At 30.9% G+C, this 24240-nt stretch overlaps 1 protein-coding gene across 2 annotated transcripts in view; it reads left to right on the top strand.

Annotated features, from left to right (window-relative positions):
• Positions 1-1433: 1433 nt before the first annotated feature.
• The window catches only part of rdgA (retinal degeneration A), a 160252-nt gene continuing 137445 nt past the window's right edge, over positions 1434-24240 (top strand). For both annotated transcript variants that reach the window (XM_085815936.1, XM_085815929.1), the window contains exons 1-3: positions 1434-1518; positions 7487-7556; positions 9781-9864. In XM_085815936.1, the coding sequence (XP_085672062.1) occupies positions 1508-1518; positions 7487-7556; positions 9781-9864 (165 nt within the window). In that variant the 5' untranslated portion in view covers positions 1434-1507. The remainder of the gene's footprint in view (positions 1519-7486; positions 7557-9780; positions 9865-24240) is intronic.

The following is a 24240-nucleotide window of genomic DNA, read 5'->3' as shown; positions in this document are numbered from 1 at the left end:
CTTAAAATTTCTAAATTTTAGATTTCTAAGAAATATTTATATTATTCATATTAAGCCATATTCAGAAAACTTTAAAAAATATTTATACAGCTAGCTATTTACTGCGGAAAATCGAGTTCAGGAAGGACTTCACAACGTTCCTAAATTTATACACTAATGGGAATTTGGTAACTGAAAACTGTATTGAGGACTATTATTTATATACATAATCACTGAAAATATTGTCATAAAATTACATGTTTTCTGAGCACTGAATTCCTCGATTTTAAATATAAAGTTAACTTATTCAACATATAGAGTTTCTTTGTCTTTGGTAGCATAAACTAACGAGCTCTAAGAGACTGGATGGGGAACTATCCCCAGGTCTTAAGTACAATAGAAAAGGGCGTAAAGAACCCTTTATTCACTCAATATAATTGCACAGAAGGCCGTATTTGGGCTTATATAAAGGTAACACTTCTGGCTTAAAAAAAATAACGATGAATTTGAAATAGAATAAATGAATTTATCCTAACAGCTCACAGGATAATTTAAGGCGAAGAAAAGCTCTGACTCGTAGAAGTAGGCGATAGCAATGTGGCCTTCAAGCAGGTATAACGTGCTCGAAAATCACCTTACAAAATTTCCTTTAAGTAGCACTTCTTTCTTCCTCATTTGAATACACGTGCCCTAGCTTATTAATATTCTGTCGGGAAATCGTGAAAATGAACCAGAAAGGGAAGTTGCTTTAAAAACTAGTGTTAGTAAAACTAAATAAACCTTCACAAACTGATTAATCTGCTACAAAGTGCTTAATGTTTGTTCTTTACATTGTTTTCATACAAGATTTGGCCCATTTCTAAAGATTATGAATAATTATTTAAAAACTGATTATTATTCGAAATGAAATTTTTCAGCTATTAGCTGTTATTACTTTGTTATCTGCTCAATACAGCACTTAAATGATATTAGTTTTTTTTCCTTCAAGAATGCAATCAGAGGGATATAAAATGAGGGTAAAGATTTCGCAAAATTCGAATTGTTAATGAAAGTCAAAACTTCTTTAATTGGACCTCTGTTAATAATATTCATGCTGCTTAATCTTAGCGCCATTAAAATCTGTCTTACAAAAGTAAAGAAAAACCTTACTTTCCAGAACAGAATTCTAGAATGAATAGCAAATAACTTCTAAGCTTGATCAAATAAGCAAATGGTATTTAACCCGATGTACTAATTTAATCTAATTTGCTGCTTAATTAAAGAAAAAGGAGAACCAACGTAGTACATTGTATATTTTGAACACACAGTTAGTGAGTTGAAGTAATCCATAAATATAAGTCATCAAAAGATTTTTTTGTTTGCTCTTGAGATTGCGAGTCTGATCCTTACAAATGAATCCTTACAACTCAACAGACGAAGTATAGGTCGTAAGCTCAGAGCTAAAAGGAAACCTTGAAAATGCATTATTTCACTTTAATTTCATTCAGACGCAGTACTTTACCTGAAGAAGGATTGGAGGTTAATTTCAATGGCGTCGCCGTAAGTAAATTTATTTTACATAATTCTGATTTGAAGTTTAGGACAAATCAAATATTTTAATTAGAAAACATTGTTTAATTTCATGATTTTACGTCTTAAACCGTGTTGTTTATGGTTGTGTCATAATTGCAATGTTATTAACATAATTCGTACATTATCTGTATATAGTGAAGTGTATATATATATATATGAATGAATTTATATATATATATATATATATATATATATATGCGCGTGAGAATAAGTAAGTGCGTGTTTGTATATCCGTTTAGGATCAGTATAAAGACTATACATCTACATATAAATATACATTTTTATCTCACTGTGTATGTGTTTATATTCTCAGTGAAAGCAATTGCAATCTTTTATTTGTGTATTTTAAAACAAACTAATTTCGTGGTGGTTTTCCTTGTCTGCTTTTATTACAACTGTTGCTCATTTTCTGAGATATATTATTCTTTTTGCTATTAAATTGTCTAGCTTAGATTTTGTTTGTTTTAACTATTGCTTATTTTATAACTTACCTCTTTAAACTTTACTGAATTTTAGCCTTTTATAAAATACGCAATTTTTAATGAAATGTTTTAGCCTATGGTGTATATCTTTCACTATATATGTAGAGAGAGAGGGCATAGTTTCAAATTTTAAACTGTTGTGAACGAGAATTGCAACTTCTTTTTGCACAGATCGATCTATTTCTTTTATCTACATATATTTTCAAACAAAGCCAATTTTGAGCATGGGTTGAAAATTTTGCTTTTTTTCACTTAAGGTCAGTTAAGAGTATGTAGAAAGGTTTAGCCAAAACAGGCAAACGAACATGAAACCTGAAAAGACTTATCTCATAAAGATGAGAAAGATGAGATACTAAGTTTTTTTTTTTTTTTAATTTTGGAGCAGTGAACAAATGAAAATATAAAAGAAAAATATACATATAAAAGTTTTATATCATCATAATTTCCGTCAAAACTTAAAATAATTCACAATAAAAAGACAAAAAAAAAAAAAAAAAAAAAAAAAAAAAAAAAAAAAAATTGCAAGATCACAGTAAGCGTATATTTTTAAAAACACCTACCTTTGTATTTAATTAAATTCGACTTTGCCATTCCCCAGTTAAAATTAAAAGTTAGTTTAAAAATATTTACGTATGATTCTCAAAAAATATATTTTATATCAGTGCATCACAATTGTAAACTTAAAGGAATACATGGAACAACGCATATCGGTTTTACAACTGGAGATTTTCTGGCTAGGGACTCTGTTTTATTCTTTCCACATTTACACAAAAACATGCAACCAAATATGGAATAAAATATTAAAATACAGATAAAATGATGTAAATGCATATATTTGTAAGAGTCTAAAATAAAAGTACCTAACATTTATAATTTATTACTTATATTAAAATTATAATTAATTATATTATGATTTTTTATAATTATTAATTATTAAACAGAATAAATTAAAAATATTAAAAAGACGAAAGGCTACACAAGGTTTGTTAAAAAAAATGAACGACTTATTATCTCTTGAATGATTAATCAATGACCTATGATTCTAGTTTGAAAAGTAATTAGGAAAAGGTAGTTATAATAATTTTTGCCATGTGATATCTTTTAACAAAAAATAAGCTTAAATTTTTATTCGTGCCTGATAAGAGAAAAACCAGAATGAAAGAAATATTTTCGTATGCTAATTAATTAAATCAAAGAAAAGGGGAAACTTTTTTCCTCGTAAAAATAAATTTATCTGAGATATAAAAAAAAAAAAAAAAGAAATTAAACTCAGTGGCGCAACAGCCCTAGTGGGCCACGGTCTGCAGTGCCCAGAAATCAGCTTTCTTAAGTTGGGCCCCGGGGTGCATCAGCATATGCCCTGAGCAAGTGGTCGGCTTGTTGCAGGACCTGTGGTGTTTAGTCCCCAAGCGAACTTGGTACTCATTTTATCAACCAACTTAAGGGATGAGAGGCTAAGTCAACCTTACCCAGCCCGGGAATCGAGTCCCGACACTGCGGTGCAGCTGCGCGAAGCGTTAGCCACTTCGCCACCGGGCGGTCTATCTGACATATAAACTTTTAAATTCATTTATTTATCAACATATAATTTTTGGAGATAACTGTAAAGTAACTGATGCTTTTGCAAGAAGCAATCTGGCTTGCCATATAGTATATATAAAAAGTGTATGGTATTTTCTATGTATTTATTACTTCTCTTTAACTTTTGTTACATTAAATTAACTGAATTTTTGAACGAATATGCCGATTTATTCCAAATTTTGAATCTTGCGCTTGATACATGTTCGGATGAAGGATGGTATTGATTGGACACTGTTCTGCTAATTAGGAACCTAATTAGAAGGGTAATTAAAAACGCCCTAATACAGTTTTACCTCACTTCCGATATCTTTGTTGACAGACTGCGGTTCGGAAGCGGCGAGTTTTGACGGTGGGGAAGCTGGTTTCTGTTCGGTCCTGGGAGGGATGAAATTAACGTAGTGGAGCATTTTTATTCATTATGCTAATTAATCTTCTAATTTGCCAATCTCTCTGGAACAAAGACCACACCTCATTTCATATGCTGGCAATTATAAGATTGTAAATTTCGAGCCGATCGGACTGTTGGTTGCCGAGATGCGTATTTTTTGTGCATTTTTCAAACAAATCCTGATTTTTGGATCTGAATACAAAAGCAACTTTCAGTAATACAAATTAATATTTCTAATAGCTTAAATCAGCGTGCTCATTTGTGTTACTGAGCTACGTAATCATTCACTGCTTTTTTTATTATTTATAAGTGCATCAATATATATATTGTTGTAATTTTGAATGTAACAAATGTCTCTCTTCGCATAAAGCTAATATTAAATTAAATTTTAATTAAAAAAATTTAATTGCAAAAAAAATTAATATAAAAATAATTAAACTATTTATTTAAATTCTGACTAAAATTTTTTTTCGTTCAGGGTTTTAAATTGAATTTCTGTTGCTTGGACATGGTATATGGAAAGTTTTCTTATTATAAATAATTATGATTGATTAGTTACCTTAATATATATATTGATGCACTTTTGTGTGTGATTATGTTGAAGTTTATCAAAAGGAATTTTAATAACGAATCTACTGTTTGAATATTATACCCAAAAAGTTTTGCGATTACACTTGGCAAAAAGCCTGAGCAGTAAAATCGCTGAACACTGGTAGTTCAGTCCAAATTTCGAATCCCGGTGAACGGGCTGGCTCCATGGGTGTTTTCTTGCTTTTACGCATGTGTATCGTTTATGCAGTATCTTCTGTATGCATATGTGAACAAAGCGGCCGCAGGCCGCGCAAAATCGCTGAACACTGGTAGTTCGGTCCAACTTTCGAATACCGGCGAAATTCAAAATGGGAAATCTTTTAAAAACGAATAATGATAAGCGGGCTTCAGCCCGCTCAGCTGGCGGGCTTGCCCGGTAGTAGTATATATAAAAAGTGTATGGTATTTTCTATGTATTTATTACTTCTCTTTAACTTTTGTTACATTAAATTAACTGACATATTTTGAATATGACGTCCAGAAGACTGTATTCGTCTTTCGATTACGTTTAATTTTATTTCAATAATTTTTAAAATGATATCAAATAAATTAATATTTTGATAATTTCTAAATTAATTCCATTATTTAGATCAGGGAACTTTAAAAATGTCAGCCGGAAAATAAATTTTAAGATGCTACTCTTGCAGTTAGCTTACGCTCAGGAAATAAAAGAAAAAAGAATAAGCAAAATTTAAATATGTAAATAAATGCACATTTATATTCGATATCTGATAAGTATAATTCTTCTGTGAAACTGAAGTAGGTATTAGAAAATAAAACACTTGTGATGTATGCTAAACATATTTTAATATTGTTTTTGCCTCTTTTAAATAATTACCTGAGTTTTTTTAGCTTATTACGGAGACTGGTACTAAATACATAAATGCACAATTATGTAATATTTAAAATAAATTCCGCATTAGGAACGTTTAAAAGCCTGCTTAATGCATTCGCTGTCCCTGCACCTCAGTTTTTTTAGCTTATTACGGAGACTAGTACTAAATACATAAATGCACAATTATGTAATATTTAAAAGAAATTCCGCAATAGGAACGTTTAAAAGCCTGCTTTAATGCATTCGCTGTCGAGAAACATTTTCAAAATCGTTTCAACCACGCTAAAAAATTTTAATTAATTAATTGTAAAATAAAAATACAAACCATGTCTTTATGGGAAAGATATTTAATTTAGAACGGGGTCACTAAAAATTTTAGCAATTTTGATATTTCTCTAATTTATTATAATAATTTTACAATTACCAAATATTTTCACATAATGTATCTGAAGCTAGACAAAGACCATACAGGCAAAGAAAAAATGAAAACGTTCGAATTAAAATTAAAGTTAATGACTTAAAACTACAACATCGCTGAACACCGGTATATTACAAGTGAAGAAACTGAAAGTTTCACTGTCGCGTGTGTCGTATATGCGCAATGCTTATGGGGTACCACAAATTTTCGCAAATATTATGGGATCCCTACACCAAAAAAATTAAGAAACCCTGATTTAGATAATTTTTGATTGCTTTATTAATTATACAAGTTATATCGTAGTCGGTGTTTCCTATAAAATGTTTTATGACAGCGCCAACGTGCGAGTATATTCGTAGTTGAGTATGAGTATATTCGTTTGTTAGAACAAAGATTGATTATTTTTAGCACAATTATTATAAAAAAATTATTATAAATTGCTTGATTATTTCTACAGTTCCTATGTTATTTACTTTATAATTACTTATATTATACTTATATTAGGAATAACTGTCTTTAATTGCAACAAGTTGTTATGTTTTTTTTTTTCTAATCCCCAAAGCGATACCTTCAAAGGACATGAAAATAGAAGTTTGATAGCATGCGGCGTAGGTAAAACTAAAACGTTCTACGAACTAACTCGTAGCTGGCGTCTAAACACAAATTTCGGCCTACGAGGTAACTCGTGATTAATTAGCGGCAGCGAACGTGTTAAATTATGAGCAGGAAACAAGAAAATAGGAATATTCAATTAAATTTTCGATAGTATTATAGACTTATAAATGTAACAAGAGAAAGCATAAAACAATATAAGAACTAAAAGCTTAATTAAAGATAGCTAACTTACTAGCCAACAAGTATTAATTTATCTTCCTATAGAAGAATGAAGTAAATGCCAATATCCAGTTATGTGAGGAAAGTTTAGTTAAATATCTTCTCCACCCTTTTGATTCTAAATTTAGCTACTTAACTGAAATTATCATAATTAATATTTGGTATTCTATCAAGAACTTTACACGGTAAATTATTAGATAGATATATTAAATATAAAAAACTAATTCGAAAAATATGAAAGACATTGCCAGATATGCCAACCGAAACCACAATTAATTGTTCTCCCGATGAGAAAAATCTTGAAAATTGAAATAAAATAAATAAAAAAGGTTGGAAGCATAGACCGTAGGAAAAAAAACTGATATTATCTCGAAAGAATTAATCTCGAATCTGATATTATCTCGTAATTACCGATAGTCCGACAACTCGAACGCTACAAAAGTCATTTTGAGCAGGCTAATAGATACATATAATTTCTTTTACATAAGCTCTTCAAATCGTCTTTTTCTGCTGGTATAAAGATAAATTTGTCTTTTTCCTTTACTAAAATTAAAAACCTTGAAATTCTGCATTTGTTAGCACATATTCTATGGTATGCAACTTATGCCTCCAGACACCTGTTAATCTTAAAATAGAGTACTGTACTTTTACTCTAAAATATAATTCAGTCAAACCTGTTTACCAATTCAGAATTTTTTACATAAATATGTATTAATAAACTACGTATAATTTCCACTTTACTTATTTACTAAAAATGCGTTTATAGCTAAACCCACAGAATTCAACCACATCTGTTTATTTTTTAGGAAAGGCACATCGGAAGATGAAAATGAAAGCGAAAAGATCCCAAAGCGGGCATCGACTCCAGACTGGGGGGTAAATATAATTTTTTTTTTTTGTATTTTTCTAACTTAATTCTTACATTTTGTAGCATTCATTTGCATCTGAATTTTTAGAAAATGGTATTTCCTTTCTAATATCTATATTCAAGAATAATGCACTGAAGGATATTTTCAGAATTTCGTTAAAATACTCATTATAAAGAGATTGTTAAAATTTAGCATTAGTAATGCATTAGTAATTGTATCATTAAAGTTTAGCATTAGTAAAAATTTAAGCGTTTGTAAATATCACTAAAATCAAAACAGTAGCAGATTCTTTCCTTTTTGTTTGTTATGTAGTATTAGTGATGCATGAAGTTCTGTGAGCGTACTAATACGAAATGAGAAGCATTATACTAGTTCTTACCATTGTTATAAATGCAAATAATTTTAATGTGAAATTAATATGTAATTTAAATACATAAGCTGTAAAGGACAAACATTGATAAAATATGCGTTTTTACTTAAGGATTTACCAATTTCAAATATAGAACTTAATCTCTTTTACTTGCTCTGGATTGAAAGCGAGTCGCTAACCCGGGATACAACTAATTTTCTCCCGGAAAACGACTAATTTGCATTCTGGTGAAGGATGCGGAAAGTAGAAGTTACCGTAAAGGTTTAAATCAAATTAAATGGTTAATTCACGTAAAATATTTATAACCTTTAATTTCATCATTCTCTGAGTTGCAAATGTGCATACACCCATATTTGACTCTTTAAATGGCTAAAACTTAAAACTACGTTTTACCACAATATTGGTTCCAGAGTTAATTTTTATATAGAGATTGCTTTAAAATAGTCGTAAGAAATCGAATTTTAGTATATAATTATTTAAAAGTGCCAGTTTTTGGTCTATTTTAAGATATTTGACTCCTAAAACCGTCACTTGAAAGAAAATCGCTTTGCTTATGTTACTCTTTCTAAAAGACGAAATAAAACTGAGCTACTATAAACTTATCTATGTAACTTATTCTCTTCTTACCGTCCCTTAAAGGGTAAAATCAATTGCTTTGTCATTTTCAGATGAGTTTAAATTTCGTTTATAATGAAACCATTAATATTTGATTCCTAAAACCGTCACTTGAAAGCAAATCGCTTTGTTTGTGTTACTCTTTCCGAAAGACGTAAGACACCTGCCATATTATAAACTTATCTGCATAACGTATTCTGTACAGGATTGTAATATACAGAGTTGTAATATTTGGGGGCGAAAGTTTGAAAAGTGAACCGGCATTTATCGTGAACCAACGCAATGCCAAAACGAAATTAATAGCCCTTCTGGGCTAACCTCCTTTGGGCTAAAAACATAGTATTATACCTACAAATAACTTTAAAACGAAACCCAATTAAATAATAAATACCCGTCTCTTGTAGGTACTGAAATTGGAATTAAGATTTCTTTCAAGCATGCAATCAATAGGCAAGTCACACTTGCCAAAATGCGTTGATCGTAAACTTCACTTTATTTATAGAAATAAATGGCTAATAAAATATCTGAGAGTAGGACCTTTGTCATTATAAAGTTTTAAAACATATACTATACGGAAACAATTATTGTTCTGATGATAGGTGATACGGCATATGTGTTATTATTCTGACAGGAATACTCATTTTAAGTTTCTTTAAAGCGAAAATTACTATTACTCATAAAAATAGCTTTATACATCTGTTTTTACGCGAGCGCTCTTCAATTTATGCGATTCATATTTATAGTAGCTCCGAGGATAATGATTGCAACTGTGTAATACATAAGATGTTTGTCATATATATTTAAATTAATATCTAACTCAAGAGAAATGAAAAGGTAAAATTAATAAATCCTGGTTAAAAGCTAGATCTCTAGACTTTTTATAAAAAAACAAAATTTGTAATTTATAATATGAATATACAAACATTGTTATCATCTAATTATGAATAAGATCTAAACTTCGTGATCTCAAGCAAGTAATTTATTAAATAAAAATTAAACAATATTAAGTTTAGAAATTGTATTTTTGTTAATTATAATTTGCTGTATTTTAAAGATTTTTTTCAACTTAGCGCTGTAAATGAATGTCTTTTATTGCGATCTGAAATGAAAGAGAAATTAATATGTGTATGGATAAAGAAACTTAATTCTAAACTGAAACGCAGGAATACAGTTTTGAAGTTCATGAATAATGCCATTACTTTCATGTTCTTTCCTTGCAAACTAAAATATAATTTGCTTATTTCAGAGTGAAGCAAAAAATGGAACTCATTTGTGGTGCAGAACTTCTGCCTCTGGAGACCAATGTTATGTCTCAGACAATGTTTGCCTGGTAAGTTTTCAATTTATATTTTTGAGGTCAAAATATTAAACTGCGTACACCTATAATAATTTCATTTAATGAACTCCATGGTGATTCATATAACTAATAATTTATTTTATACAACAAAAATTCCAAATATGTGATTAATTGAGATCCCGCGCTAGAGCCTCAGTATTTAAGCCTTTTCTCCTACTGGTAGAATTTGCATTTCTTCACGCACGCTACCAAATTTAAACATTCCGGCATTGACAATTAGGGGAATGAAGGCTTATAGGAAAAAAAAAACATAAACTTAACTGGTTAGTCAAAATAAATATAAATCCCTACAGTTTCCGCTGTCAGAATTTAGCAGACTTGAATAAAGGTCCTCAAAGACCTGTTTCAAAATGTTTATCGTTACTTTATTTCGTTGGCCAAACTGATATCTACTAGTGTAATGCAAAATAATAAAACTTAATATTTTCGATTCTCCACACTTTCATTCAGGAAAGATTTTACAGTTAAAAAATATAAAATGTAACCTTTTTCGATAAGTTAAGAAATTAAATGGCCAAAGCAATATTTATAAGTTCTATGTGCTGAAAAACTGAAAATCAAATGAATTATTAATTTAATGTACTCTATACAAAGTTGCGAGCTGCGACCAAAGCAAATTTTATGAATTCTATATACACCTGAAAAGAGAGTGCATAAAAATATTTCAATATGAATTTTTCATTGTTTCCAAGCAACAAACAATTCGTAAATAATTTTTTGTTGTCAAAACCAAACTTCAGGTATGTATAACGTCATGATTTAAATTTAATGTAATATAACAACTTTTTCTCAATATCAAAAGAAGAATTAACGTGACAGTGACATACCGTATCAATTATTTTAATCTGAATAAAAAAAAGTTGCCAACAGCCTCTATTTGTTTAAAGTGCTGACAATAAGGAAAATGTTTGGATATGCTGTGACGTCACATGAAATAACGTGCTTTATTCAACGTCAGAACATGACCTTATAATAATATATTGAATATTTGGCAATGCTATTTTTATTTCATATTTTGTAAAACTTACAATTTTTTATCAACAAACTCTACGATTTCAGAGTGAGCAGTGGCAACACTTTTCGAAATAAAGCAGATTTTTATCTCCAGCGTGCGAGACTGTTGCCACTCAGAAAAATGAGGGCAAAAATTAGCGTTTTCAGCGTTTTTAACTAATATCTTGTGTGATTAAAGTCGTACACGAATATGAGAATGGTCGAAATAATTTCCCCCGAACTCCACCACAAACAAACAAACAGACGAGCACAGATTTCAATAGTACAAATAACCTATTTCTGTTAAAATAATCTAAACTAAGATACTATTTGTTTTCACGCAAGGTAATAAAATTAACATTAAAATGATTAATTAAAAAACTCTTTAATGTTCTTAATGTGATAATATAAAAAACTCAAAAAATAATCTCTTCAATTTTATAGCTTTTTCAAAAATGCCGAACTATATTATTATTTTATTTAATTTAAACTACAAAAAATCAAAATCGTCTATATAAATTTACAATAAAAGATGAATATACTTGACTCGGAAAGAAAAAAGACATGTTAGTAAACTAGTTCCGAATATGTAGTCTAGAATCCTATTAGAAGTAGAAATTGTCAATCCCAGATGGTAACTTTTTTAATCTTATTTTAATACTGATTTAACTATATTTCTCGCATATGTTATTTAATACTGATGTAACTATATTTCTTGCAGAGATTTGATATCAAATTCGGAATTGTAGTTTACGTTTATAACCGGCAGCTTAAAGCTACTGTTAGACAAAGTGTTCCCGTTCTCAGTTCCATCTCATCATATGGGGCCTAGTAAAAATGAACTGCTAAGGAATAATAATTTATTACTGTTTCCGTTCCGATAAAAAGGTTAGCTGCACTAAATGTTTGTGTTTTTTTAGGGGGGGCATAGCTTAAGCCAATTTTCTTTAAAAAGTCTTCCACAAAGGCAATCTTCTTGTTACTTCCTCGAGTGTTTTGCCTCAATCCTTAACCAACCTTACTTTAGAATTTAACTTTCCTTACTTTAGAATAGGCATATGAGATCATTTCCTTTACCCCAAACGCTGACTCATAAACTACGGCAAGGACAGCTGCGGAAAATTATCGAATCATTTTACTTTCTAGATTCCCCTGATGGCCCTTCTGTGTGATGATGGTGACTTTCATGTTGCAAGCCTAGATAGGAGGAAAGGATCACTATGACCTTGAAGTACACAAAGTGACAGACTATAATAACTCATCGTCTAATTGTATCGTCTAATTAGGAAAAAAATAATTATTGGTAAAGAGAAATATTTTAATCGGTTTTATTCCCATTTGAGCTACATTTTCATTTAGTTCACGCATACACTCTGAGCAGCGAATTCATTTTATACTTTCTAAACCTTATGTTTAGAATATCACCAAATAATTACAAAATAATAATTTTTGATCTTAAGATAAATTCTTTTTAATTTCTTTAATTTTTATTTCAAGAAATTAAAAAAGATTCAGAAGCTTCTCAGAAGTACATTTACAATAAATAGTGATTAATTATCCTTGAAATAAATTATTTTAAAAATCAGGCCCTTCAAGTCGCAATTGAGATAAATGAGTTATTATGTAAAAATCTTAATTTCAGCATTTTCTGAGAAATAATGTGCATTGAGAATATTGACGAGATAATAGTTAAATGTTATTGTAAACATTACAAACTATTTAATATATTGCTTAAACTGTCTTTAAATATTAAAAATCTAAGAAACTAGAAAACACGTAATGGAAATGTTAACTTAAATAATTCAAACTCTGCAAATGAAAATCTTGTTGATTTAATGTAGTTTTAATCACAAGGAGAATATTAAAAGGCATATTTTAAAGTAGGCACTTTAAATGGGTATATAGCAGTGATCCACTTAAATTAATTTCGTGTTTGGCTAGAATTTAATTAATAGATTCTAGAGATTAATGAGCAATTTTTAGGAGAGATTCTTTACATTAGAGATTTCCCGCATGAGATGGTTAACGTCATAATTTTAATCTTTTATTAGCTTAAAGTGGCGCTAGACCAGAAGGGTCTCGAACGGCATTTGGCGTCGAATCACTAAAAGCGTTGAATTACTTTTCAAATTGTTGTCACCAAATAGTATCGCCCTGTATTATAGTTAAAGAACTTAAATAATGATTAATCTGCATGAATGTATTTATGCTTCTCGCATTATGAAAAACAATAATACCTAGAGCTATCAAATTTTGAATAACGTTTTGAATAACGGAGTCCTCCACCCGAATGTGGGCACCTGGAAGCCCGAATTTTGAATTTCGAATTTATTTTATTATCTATTTCACATATGGTAAAACTTTAATGAATTTTTGATTAAAAACTCAATGATTTCAAAGAGACCAGTGGCAACTTTGTATGGAATAAAACATTTTTCTCCAGCGCGCGATAATGTCTATCGCAAATTCCAGAGATATACTGTTTTAAAATACTTTTAATCCAAAGAGGATTTAACCTAAATGCTCTCGAAACGTGTATATCTGTGTAAAGAGAAAGAAACTTCCCTTTGAGCGTAATATAAAATCCGAGAGATTTCAAATTTTTCTTTTTATTTATTTATTTAAAATTTGGATACTCAATAAAACCCGTAACAGCAATGTAACTTGAAACTATAGGGATCAATATTAACTATTGGATCGGAATATATCTATATTCCTTTTTTATTCACAACTACTTACAAAAAGCAGTTATATTTGCTAATATACTGAATGGAATTTTTCTATGCAGTTAATAAATTTATGCATTATTTCGAAATTAAGATTTGGATCCATCAGATTCAGGAAGATCGTATCAATGATTCAAAATTGCGCTTATTCTCTCCAAGATTATATAGAAAACGGGATTGAATCCTCTCTTTCCTCTTTTTGCATACAAAACGATATCTTGTTCAAAACTGTTATAATCAAGGTTCTAGAAAATTCGATGAACATTGGATTTAGTACCTATGTTTTATACCTTTAAAATGCGTTTTGTTCATATATGAAATGCAATTCCATTGCATGATATTATCTTTGTGTTTCGATTACGAGCGAAAATATTGTCATCTTATTTTATTGAAAGAAATGTTTATTAAAACGTAAGTTTCTTAATAATAAACAATAATGTACTCTCAAAATTTTCGAAATTTCTTTTTTTAAACTCAACATTCCGTAAAATTTTAATTAATGTAACATACAAGGCTATGCATTTTATTAGACAGAATGTCTGTGATTGGGTACATATTTATAACTCACAAGAAATGAAATTTTCAAGCATTATTTGTCAAAAAATATCAATTAAATTAAACCAGCTTAACTAATATATAACTAAGATAAATTTAATAATTACTGTTTTAAGTTTACGATTTATTTCTAGAACTAAAAAATATACTAAAATTCTTTGTTTCGTAAAAACACAGAGTTTAATTTGAGTCATTCATTAAATGTAGCTGTTTGATCCCGCGCTTAATTTAACAATACTGACGTACTGTAATAGCTTCGTGTATGTTCATTTCGAGTAAAGGAAATACAGAAATTGCATTACATCTGTACACATAGAGCCTAATATACGCTTAGAGCTTTTCTTAGAAATCCGTAACTTCTTAAAATGGCGGAAATCATCACTTATAGTTATAATTTACAATTTATGTTTATTTTCATTCATTGCATTAAGGAACGGAGAGCACACTTCATATTGCAAAAATACAATAGACATTCATATCTCTTTATGACCACTAAAATCCTCTGCAGCTTGCATTCACTGCTTTTCAACCTTGAAGTAAACATCTGCAGCTGTTACTCAACATATCAAGCCATTTAACCAAAAGGAATCTTAACTGCTTGTGTAGCCTTTCCAAAACGTAGGGATGGATACCTTTATTCAAAAGAATGCGAGTAGGTAGCTGCTAGAAAGCATTTATCTTACATTTAACCAACTGTTGCATTTTAATAACAATAGCCAAAAACAGGCACTTCTTACATTACGTATGTAAACTGAGAAGTTCCTGTTGTTCACATCTTCTATTAAACGAATTTGGTGCATGCTGCTTCGATGTGAGTGGTGGCAACGAAACAGACAATAACTCCTGCAAATATTATTAAATAAAAAACCTGCACATCAGTGTTACTTGTGATTTTTCAAATACTTTTTATGAAGAAAATCTTAAATAATAATTTTGTAGAAAACAAGATTATTTTACGCGTTAATAATTTATGGTAAAACAGTCAGATTTCCGATTCTGAAATATTAAGACATTTATTCTTAGTCTTTTAAGGATTTCAGGGAAAATGTGTGCAACTAAAGCATTCCTATCACAGTTATAATTATAATATCTCAGTTCTGAATAAAATATATCATGCATATATAACACATTAGATATTATATTTTTAAATTACATAAAACAAAAAAATGACATAAGAAATTTAACAAATCTTTAAACATTATAAATATTTTATTGGGTTATCAGGGATTGTCTTTCATCCCTGGAGTAGGTTTTCAAAATATTCTAAGATCTATAAATCGACATCAATCACTTTTAAAATGTAACTTTTAATATGTACAATATTTACAGACCATTGATCAAAACATGGTGGCTCAGTTGACAAACAAATCTATATGTTTTCATAATAGAAATCTTTTAAATAGGAACCGAAGTGTTCCTAATCAAATAGTGTGCGAAGCATCAGACATCCATCTATCGAACTGCCGGTGGAGAGTCTATGGAAATTCAGAAGGCACGTCGTGTCGCGTTCACACGCAACGCTAGCGCCATCTATCAATTAATCAAAATAATTTCCACAAACTCCCCACCTGAACTCTGTCAAGAGTTCACATTAATCTAACAACAATCAAAATTTTTTTCAATACGTATTTTAACATATAATTATAAAACAATTGATAAGTATATTAAATGAATAGAAAATATATTCAAACCATAATCATTATACCAAATTCTAAAAAAAGGTATGTTAATCATCAAATACAATTTGACACTATTTCAGTAAATCTAAACTATTCTTAATCTAATCATATGAAACTAAATTAGCAAAATAAACAACTGCATAAAACTTATTCAATAATATTCATATTATTAACAACAAAAATTTTTTAAAGTTCTAAAGGATATAATAATTGAACTGGTCGTTTTATTATTGTTACATCAGCAGTTATTAGTTCACAAGAACGAACTTTGTTATCAAGACCACGAAAAACGTTTATCACTCTGCCACAGTTCCACAAAAGTTTACACTTGTTGTTGCCTTCAATGAATACAAGATCATCAACTTTTAGATCATCATAAACGTTAGGATTTTTTAATTGATGAGCTGTCCGAAGATCCATCAAATATTTTTTTCCATTTAGTCCACAATTGCCTAACCAATAAATCTTGGTAAATCTTTCTTTTGGTCAGAGAGGACTTGGTAGAGCCATCTTTAACAATGGAATTAAAGTTTATAGGTAATGTAGAATCTTTGTTTCCAAAAATAAAAAAAAATTGACTGGCTTCAGTGGCAACGGTTCCTTGTGGTCATTGTACACATATGTCAAAGGACGAGAATTCAAAACAGCTTCCACTTGTGCTAAAACCGTTGACAATTCTTCCAACGTTAGTAAAGCTTTACCGAGAATTTTTCTTAAGCACTCTTTTACTGATTTTACTGAAGCCTCCCCACCAAGCCCCTCGTTCTATTATAAACTTTCAACTGACTCTTTCATTCGATAATAGTTTAGAAAAATGTTCGAGTTCCTTTTTTCCCTTTTTAAAAGTTTTCGCGTTGTACGAATAAATTACTCGACAATTGCCTCTCCTAGATGTGAATCTTTTGAATGCCATCAAGAAAGAATCTGTAGAGAGATTCGGTACAAGTTCCAGATGTATGGCTCTAGTGAGAGCGCATGTAAATAATGTTACATAGGCTTTTTGACTTCCTTCGACGTTTTTTATGTAAATCGGCCCAGCAAAATCGATGCCAGACACGTAGAATGGTGGTGTCTCATTGATTCTGTCTTCTGGAAGTTGAGAAGTGGTCTGGTCAGCAGACTTCAATGAATATCTTTTACAAATAAGACACTTGTTTATTATTTTCATGATAAATTGACGTCCTTTTGGGATCCAAAAGCGACTTCGAATTTCAGCTAAGGTCATTGCTACTCCTCCATGCATCATTTTAACATGTGTACTTTCTACAATCAAATTAGTTAGCCAGGAGTCTCTTGAAAGAATTGCCGGATGTTTTTCATCATGTGAGACTAACTGGAATGTTCTAATCTTCCACCTGCTCTCAATATCCCCTTCTGGTCTAAAAATGGGTTAAAAAGATATAAAGATGATTTCTTTTCGACTTTATTCGCTCTCTTCAAAGAGTCGAATTTTTTGGGATAAAAACGTTCTTGTTCATATCGAATCCAATAATTTTCGGCATCTACTATTTCTTCAGTCATTAATGGACCTTACAAATAGTTAGTTTTCCTAATTTTACCTATGAATCGCTTCATCCACCCAGTTATTCTCAACTTTCTTAATTACTCATTTTTTTTTAAATTACTATATTTTAAGATGTCTATTGCCCTTTCTTCAACTGCCGTGCACACAAATTCATAAATATCATTAATGGTCTTGCGGTATTCTAATTCTTCTTCAGTGACAGGTTTCTCTTCATTCTGTCGAGGCCACAATTCAGATGACATTCTAAGCCATTCTGGTCCTTGAAACCAGATAGGATTGTTTTTCAACTCATGAAGTTTAGCTCCTCTCGAAGCGATATCAGCAGGATTACATTTACCGGGGCAATAATGCCAATTTTCTGGGGATGTCAAATTTTGTATTTCCTGAATAGGATTTTTAACCAAAAGCTTAAATTTCTTTGCACAGTCTTTTATCCAGAAGAGTGTGATTTTCAAATCAGTCAAAAAAAAAAAAAAAAAAAAAAAAAAAAAAAAGTTGTAACTTCAAAACTTTAGTGATGCTAGTGCCCAGTTTGGCTGATAAAAGAGCTCCCATTAGTTCCAACCTAGGTAAGGTGAGCGGTTTTAAAGGCGCTACTCTAGTCTTTGAAGCAACAAAAGCCGTAAATATTTGTTCATTGCTAGAAATTATACGCAGATGCGCTACTGTACCATACGCCTTTTTGCTAGAGTCAGAAAAACAATGCAGTTCAATCTTTTCCACATCACTGTTACCGATTGCAGAAAAATAATATCGTGGAATACCGATTTCGTCTAAATTGGAAACTTTCCAAACAGAACATAAATTTTCTGGTAGTTCATCATCCCAATCTAAAGCAAGTGTCCAAATTTGCTGCAATAAGATTTTGACTCTAAGTACAAACGGTGATAATAGACCTATAGGATCAAAAATTCGTCCTATTGCTTGTAGGACAAAACGTTTAGTATTAACTTATTTTGATAGAAATGTTATCAAATGTTTTACATCAAAGTAAATTATGTCACTTTGGTTGTCCTAAGCGACTCCTAACACTTTCAATGGAGGATTTCTAGCTTCAGAAACATGAATAGATTCCTCAGATTCAATACCTTCTTTAATCCATAATTCGTGCAGTTCTTGAGAATTGGTGTGCCATTTATGTAGAATCATACTAGCATCTCTAAAAATTTTAACGTATGCTAAACTGGTATTGAAAGCAAGTTCAACGTTTTGGTGTCCTCCAATGATGTCATCTACATAAATGTGATCATTTAGAAATTCGCAAGTGGCAGGGTAGGTTTTCTTATTTTGTTTCAAATGGTGTTTAATGGTTGCAGCCAGTAAAAACGGACTGCTATTTACGCCAAATAACACACGTGTGAACCGATAAGTTATAAAATTTTGTGGATCATCGAATGGGATTTTAGTAAACAGAAACCGCATTACATCTCTGTCCTTCTCATCTCCTTCTATCTGAAGAAAAGCCTGCTTTATGTCACTTGTAAATGCTACAAGATGAAGCCTGAAGGCCAACAGAAGTTCAAGAATGTCAGGATACAAATTTGGACCAATATGCAAGCAGTCATTTAACGAGATTTCACCAGGTCCCATGTGAAGACGCGTCGAATACGTAGTTTACTAGTAGTTCGATCACTACGAACGATTTCTCTGTGAGGCAAATAAAATGTGATTAGAGATTCACTATCAACAGTGTCTGGAACTGGTTCAATGATGTCTTGTTGTAAATAATCTTGTAGAACTGTTTGGTACGAATAAAAAAGTTCAAGGTTATTCTGAAATCGCTTTACAAGTTTCTCAAATCGTTTCAGCACAATCGCTTTATTGTCATGTAACTCATATTGTCTATCAGACTTCCATGGCAGCCTAACCTAGTAACGAGAATTTTTGTATAGAATTTCCGATTCGAATTTTTCCATTATAGTATTGTCTAATGGGTCGGATGATGCTTTCAAGCTCCCAAAATTTCTTTATCTGATCAGATATTATATCTTCCTCAACTGCGATATTAAAGGCTGTGGAATTATACGTTGTACCTTTAGTGTAACCTAGCAGAGACCAACCGAATAACGTTTCAGCAGCTACTAAATGTTTGTTTAAACGCTTAAGTTTCCCAGTTACTACATCATAATAATGATCAGCTCCTATCAAAAGAGTAATTTTTTTCTTTGCAATCCCAAGAATCTGCGAGGTGTAAACCTTCTAACTATTTGCCTAAAATGTGTCTATCAAGATTAGGAGGTGGTAAATCAGCACTTGAAATTTGTTCAGTCACGAGAGCTTCAATTTCGATTTTCAAATTCGGTGTTTCCTTGTTCTGTAATTTTATCTTAACAATGTCAAATGCTTTTCTAATATGTGTTTTATTTCCAAACGTAAATACCGAAAGAGTCTGTGTTCGAATAACAGGAAGCTTCAATTTATCCGCGATTTCTTTGCTTAGGAAGGAACGCATACTACCTGAATCCAGTAGAGCTCTAATTAAAACCGACTACGTATTCGTTCGAAGCGAAATAGTTTTAATTTTGCTGCGTGAGAACGCTGAAAGAACATGCGAATCTTCTATACTTTTATTTTTTTCATTTCGGTCTTTCTCAGCGCGAAAGCATATTGAACGGTTATGTCGACCTTTGCACTTGGAGCAGACGAGATCGCTTCGACATTGCTTTACGCGGTGGTTTGATTTCAGACAAAGGTAACATTTGGCATGTTTACGTAATAATTTCTCTTCTCATCAACTGTCAGTGATTCACAGTCTTCAGTAACATGTTTGAATGTATTACAAAACCAACACGAATTAGTAGTTTTGTTTTCTTTAACCGGCGCCAGCAGCTGCTGAGTGGAATGGACGATACTCCCCTTCCCTCCCTTCTCTTTATAAACACAGGAAGTGCTTTCTGATTTATGAGTGGAGAGCAAAAGTTGGCTTCTCTCGCGACTTTCCAATTCTAAACGAACAAACTGCAATAATTCGTTAACATTAAAGATGACGAATACGTTTTACGATTGAATTCTAAGGTTATATCAGACGGTAGAGTTTTCATTATGGCTGGAATCAACATATAACTGTATTTATCCGGTGTGACTGTATTTATCCGGTGTTTAACGATTTCAAGCTGCGCATTTGAGTTTCTATAGTGTCACAAAGTTTGCGAAGTTTTAAAGTGTCACTGGATTTGGTTACTGGGATAAGATTCAGAAGTTTTTGCATGTGTGAGTTTATAATGATATCTTTTCTGCCAAATCTGTTTTTAAGTATTTTAATAACTTCATCGTAATTTGATTCCGAAATACAAAAACCTTCTATCGCGTTTGCAGCGTTGCCGCATAAGTACGATTTTAAATAATTAAATTTTTCGATCTTTGTTAAAGATTCATTACCGTGGATTGCTACCTTGAAAGAGTTCTAAAAACTTGTCCACTGGGTATAATCTCCATAGAATTTAGCGATGGTTAATTTTGGCAGACGTGTACATTTATTGCTTTCGATTTTAGAATTAGTTTCGTTAAGAGAGTTTTCATTTTCCGAATTTGTTACATTATTTAATTCTTTCAATTTTTTATTTGCTCTGAATTGCCATAACTGAATTTTCTCTTCGTATTCGATACAAGATAGAATTTCTGTTTCAAACTCTTCCGCCTCTGATTTCAAGTCACGCTCTATCTGTGCATCTAATTCACTCAGAGTTTTCGATTCGGTCTAAACTTTCTTCTAATGTATTTGTATCAATTTCTTCTTTATTCAATTCCGATTCGATTTTTTTTAGAATCTTGGACACGGTGGTCCTGATAACTTTGCGTTTCGATTTTAATTTAACAAGATTCTTCTGCCATAGTTACTCTACAAATTAGAAAATTTAGTCTTACCTTTTGCTGACTTCGCACACTTGCAATGTGCTAAATCCAATTCTTTACGGCCTTATGAACCAGCTGTTTCAAAATATTCTAAGATCTATAAATCGACATCAATCACATTTAAAATGTAACTTTTAATATGTACAATATTTACAGATCATTGATCAAAACATGGTGGTTCAGTTGACAAACAAATCTATATGCTTCCATAATCGAAATCTTTTAAATAGGAACCGAAGTGTTCCTAATCAAATAGTGTGCGAAGCATCAGACATCCATCTATCGAACTGCCGGTGGAGAGTCTATGGAAATTCAGAAGGCACGTCGCGTCGCGGTCACACGCAACGCTAGCGCCATCTATCAGTTAATCAAAATAATTTACACATGGGTCGATAAAATGAGTACAAACTTCACTTAGGGACTAAACACCGAAGGGCTCCTGCGACAAGCTGGCCACTTGTCTAGGCTAAGATGCACAAGCAGCCCGGAGCCCAAGGTCTAGAAAGCTGATATCAGGGCACTGGCCGGCCATAGCTCCATAGGCTGTTTATGCCACCGAGTTTTATTTAGTTTAGTTTAATCAGTGATTGTATGATTGTGTTGTCTGATTGTTTGAGCGATTGTGTTTGATATGTTTGCACAGGTTTTTAATAATTAGTTAAAGTATTTTGTTAATGTAGAATCATAAGTCATGTTTAACACTTAGCCAGCAGTTATATTTATTTTTTAAAGCATTTAAAAGCAAAAACTAATTTTAAGTTCCTAATGTATTAAAAATAACGATTATTTGTCAGGTACACTTTACAATATGAACCACTGAACTAAAGAATGTTAGGAAGTTTGACAGTGTTGGTAAAGAATGTTGATTAGAAATTGCTACAAAATACACAAGATTATTTTACGGAGTGAAAACTGGTAAAGGTTTTTTGCATTTAAAACAGCGCGCAACGAGCCATTTTCATAATTTCTAAACCTATGAGAATGTGCAAGTAAATACAAGGCTGATTCAAATTTATTGGTGCTACGTAAAGAGCAGGGATGCCAATAATATTCCTGTCTACTTAATAGCACAAAAGGACTCTCAGTCTCAAAACAAGATGTTGCATGTTTTCACTTTTCATTCAAATTAGAGTAAAATCTTCGGGAAACTGTAACATATTATTTAATATTTAATTTATCTTTATTAATTAACAAACTAAACTACTTAAAAGATGAAATTCTCAAAAATATTACTTTTTTACTTTTTAATCCGATCTATTCTAAGTCATGATATATCTAATTAAAAACATTAAACATTTTTGTATTTCACTATTACATATTTTTGCAGTTTTTAAATATGCAGAAGATATATAAAGTTCCCATGTTAGTCTAAATGCTTATTCATGTAATATCCTATGAAATGTTTTGCTGTTTCACTTGGATTCCCTCTATCGATAATCCCTGCTGATAAACCATAATAAACTTTAAAAGAGCCCTCTTAAGAGATCCTTAAAACCTAAACTCTTTCATATCTTTTTTACACTTATCTCCTCATTTTACCTCCATTTACTATCAAGTTTACTCTTTTTCTCTAATTTGCAATTGCGTTTCTAATAACAAAATTAATACGCGCGCTATAACATTTAATTAAATATTACTTTTATTACCAAATCTGTGATAACTAATTATATGCTGCTGTGTCCTAATCAGAGATATACTTTCTTCACAAATGGTATACAATATAGAACGAGTTCAAAATCTAATTAACGTTAAAAAACATCCAAGTTTGTATAAATTAAAAAAGTAGACCACATTTTTGTTTGAATACATTTGACTTTATTTCATGTCGTACTTTATTTTTTTTACTAGAATTCAAAGTTACTGCGAAGCTTAAGTACCATTTTAAAACTTCTACCTTTCCTGTACATTGATTCGAGCTTTTATTTCGTGTTCTAAGAACAGAAAAATAAATTTAAAAAATATCACACTTTTGGCATGCTCTAGAATATTCTGATTAAAGAAAGAACTCTTAACGAAGCTCTTCGTCAAAGAGCTCTATCTAAGCAAGGGTTACTAGACAAATGAAAATAAAATAAAAGAAAAAGGTTCTACCATGGAAAATAACTTGGCGGTGATCGCCCTAAGAAAAGACATAAAGTTGGACACGTTAGCCCTTTTTCTTTCTGTTCATTGCTTTTGTATTTTTTCTCGTTGAACTTGTGCTACAATTCTTCAAGCTCTAGTGAATCACGAAGGATTTCGGAATTTCCTTTTTCCTTCACCTACTCAACATCGAAATCTAAAGAGGTTGCCAGAATCACATTCTGTTGTAATGAGTTGAGTTGTTCTATTCATTTTAAGAATAGGTCATTATTTTGTTTAAAACTCTAGGGAGCTACCATACCTGCTACAAAACTGTGATTGATCCAATCCAATCACATGAAAGCAAAGACAGCCTAACGTAAATTATGAATGCTAAATATAATCAAAGAAATGCTTGATAAAAAAGATAAGAAAATTAAAGATTTGCAAAGAAATATTAAGGAAAAATATACATTATATAAAAACTATTTTTATAGTTTAAAGTATTTTGAATTTCAATTTTTTAAATTATTTTTTAAATTAATTCAGCACTGTAGTAAAATAAAATAGTATACAGTATGGAGTATAAAAATTTTAAAGATTGTTTAAAAGAAGAACAAATGGTGTTGTCAAAAATATTATGTGGGGGGAAAAATCGAAGCCGACAGAACATTGTGAAAAAAAATAGTTTATAATTTTTTTCACAGTTGCTGCGTATATTATAATCACTTTAGAATTAGCTTCAAATTATAAAATAAATAAACACGAAATGATAAAAATTAGCTTCAGGCATATCAAAATTTTAAAAATTATTTATTCAATTCTTGCAGTCTCTTATGCATATAATGATGAAGCTTACTGCTTAATTGTTATAACCATATTTTCAAAGAGTATGGTTAATGAGTACTGTTAATTTATTCAAGAGCTCTCTTGTCCTTAAATTAAGAAATTAAGGGCA

The sequence above is a fragment of the Stegodyphus dumicola genome, chromosome 1 (genome assembly GCF_044657685.1).
Source record: "Stegodyphus dumicola isolate Sdum_Otavi_A_Nest chromosome 1, ASM4465768v1".
NCBI lineage: Eukaryota > Metazoa > Arthropoda > Arachnida > Araneae > Eresidae > Stegodyphus > Stegodyphus dumicola.
This window is presented reverse-complemented; position numbering and strand designations above follow the sequence as displayed.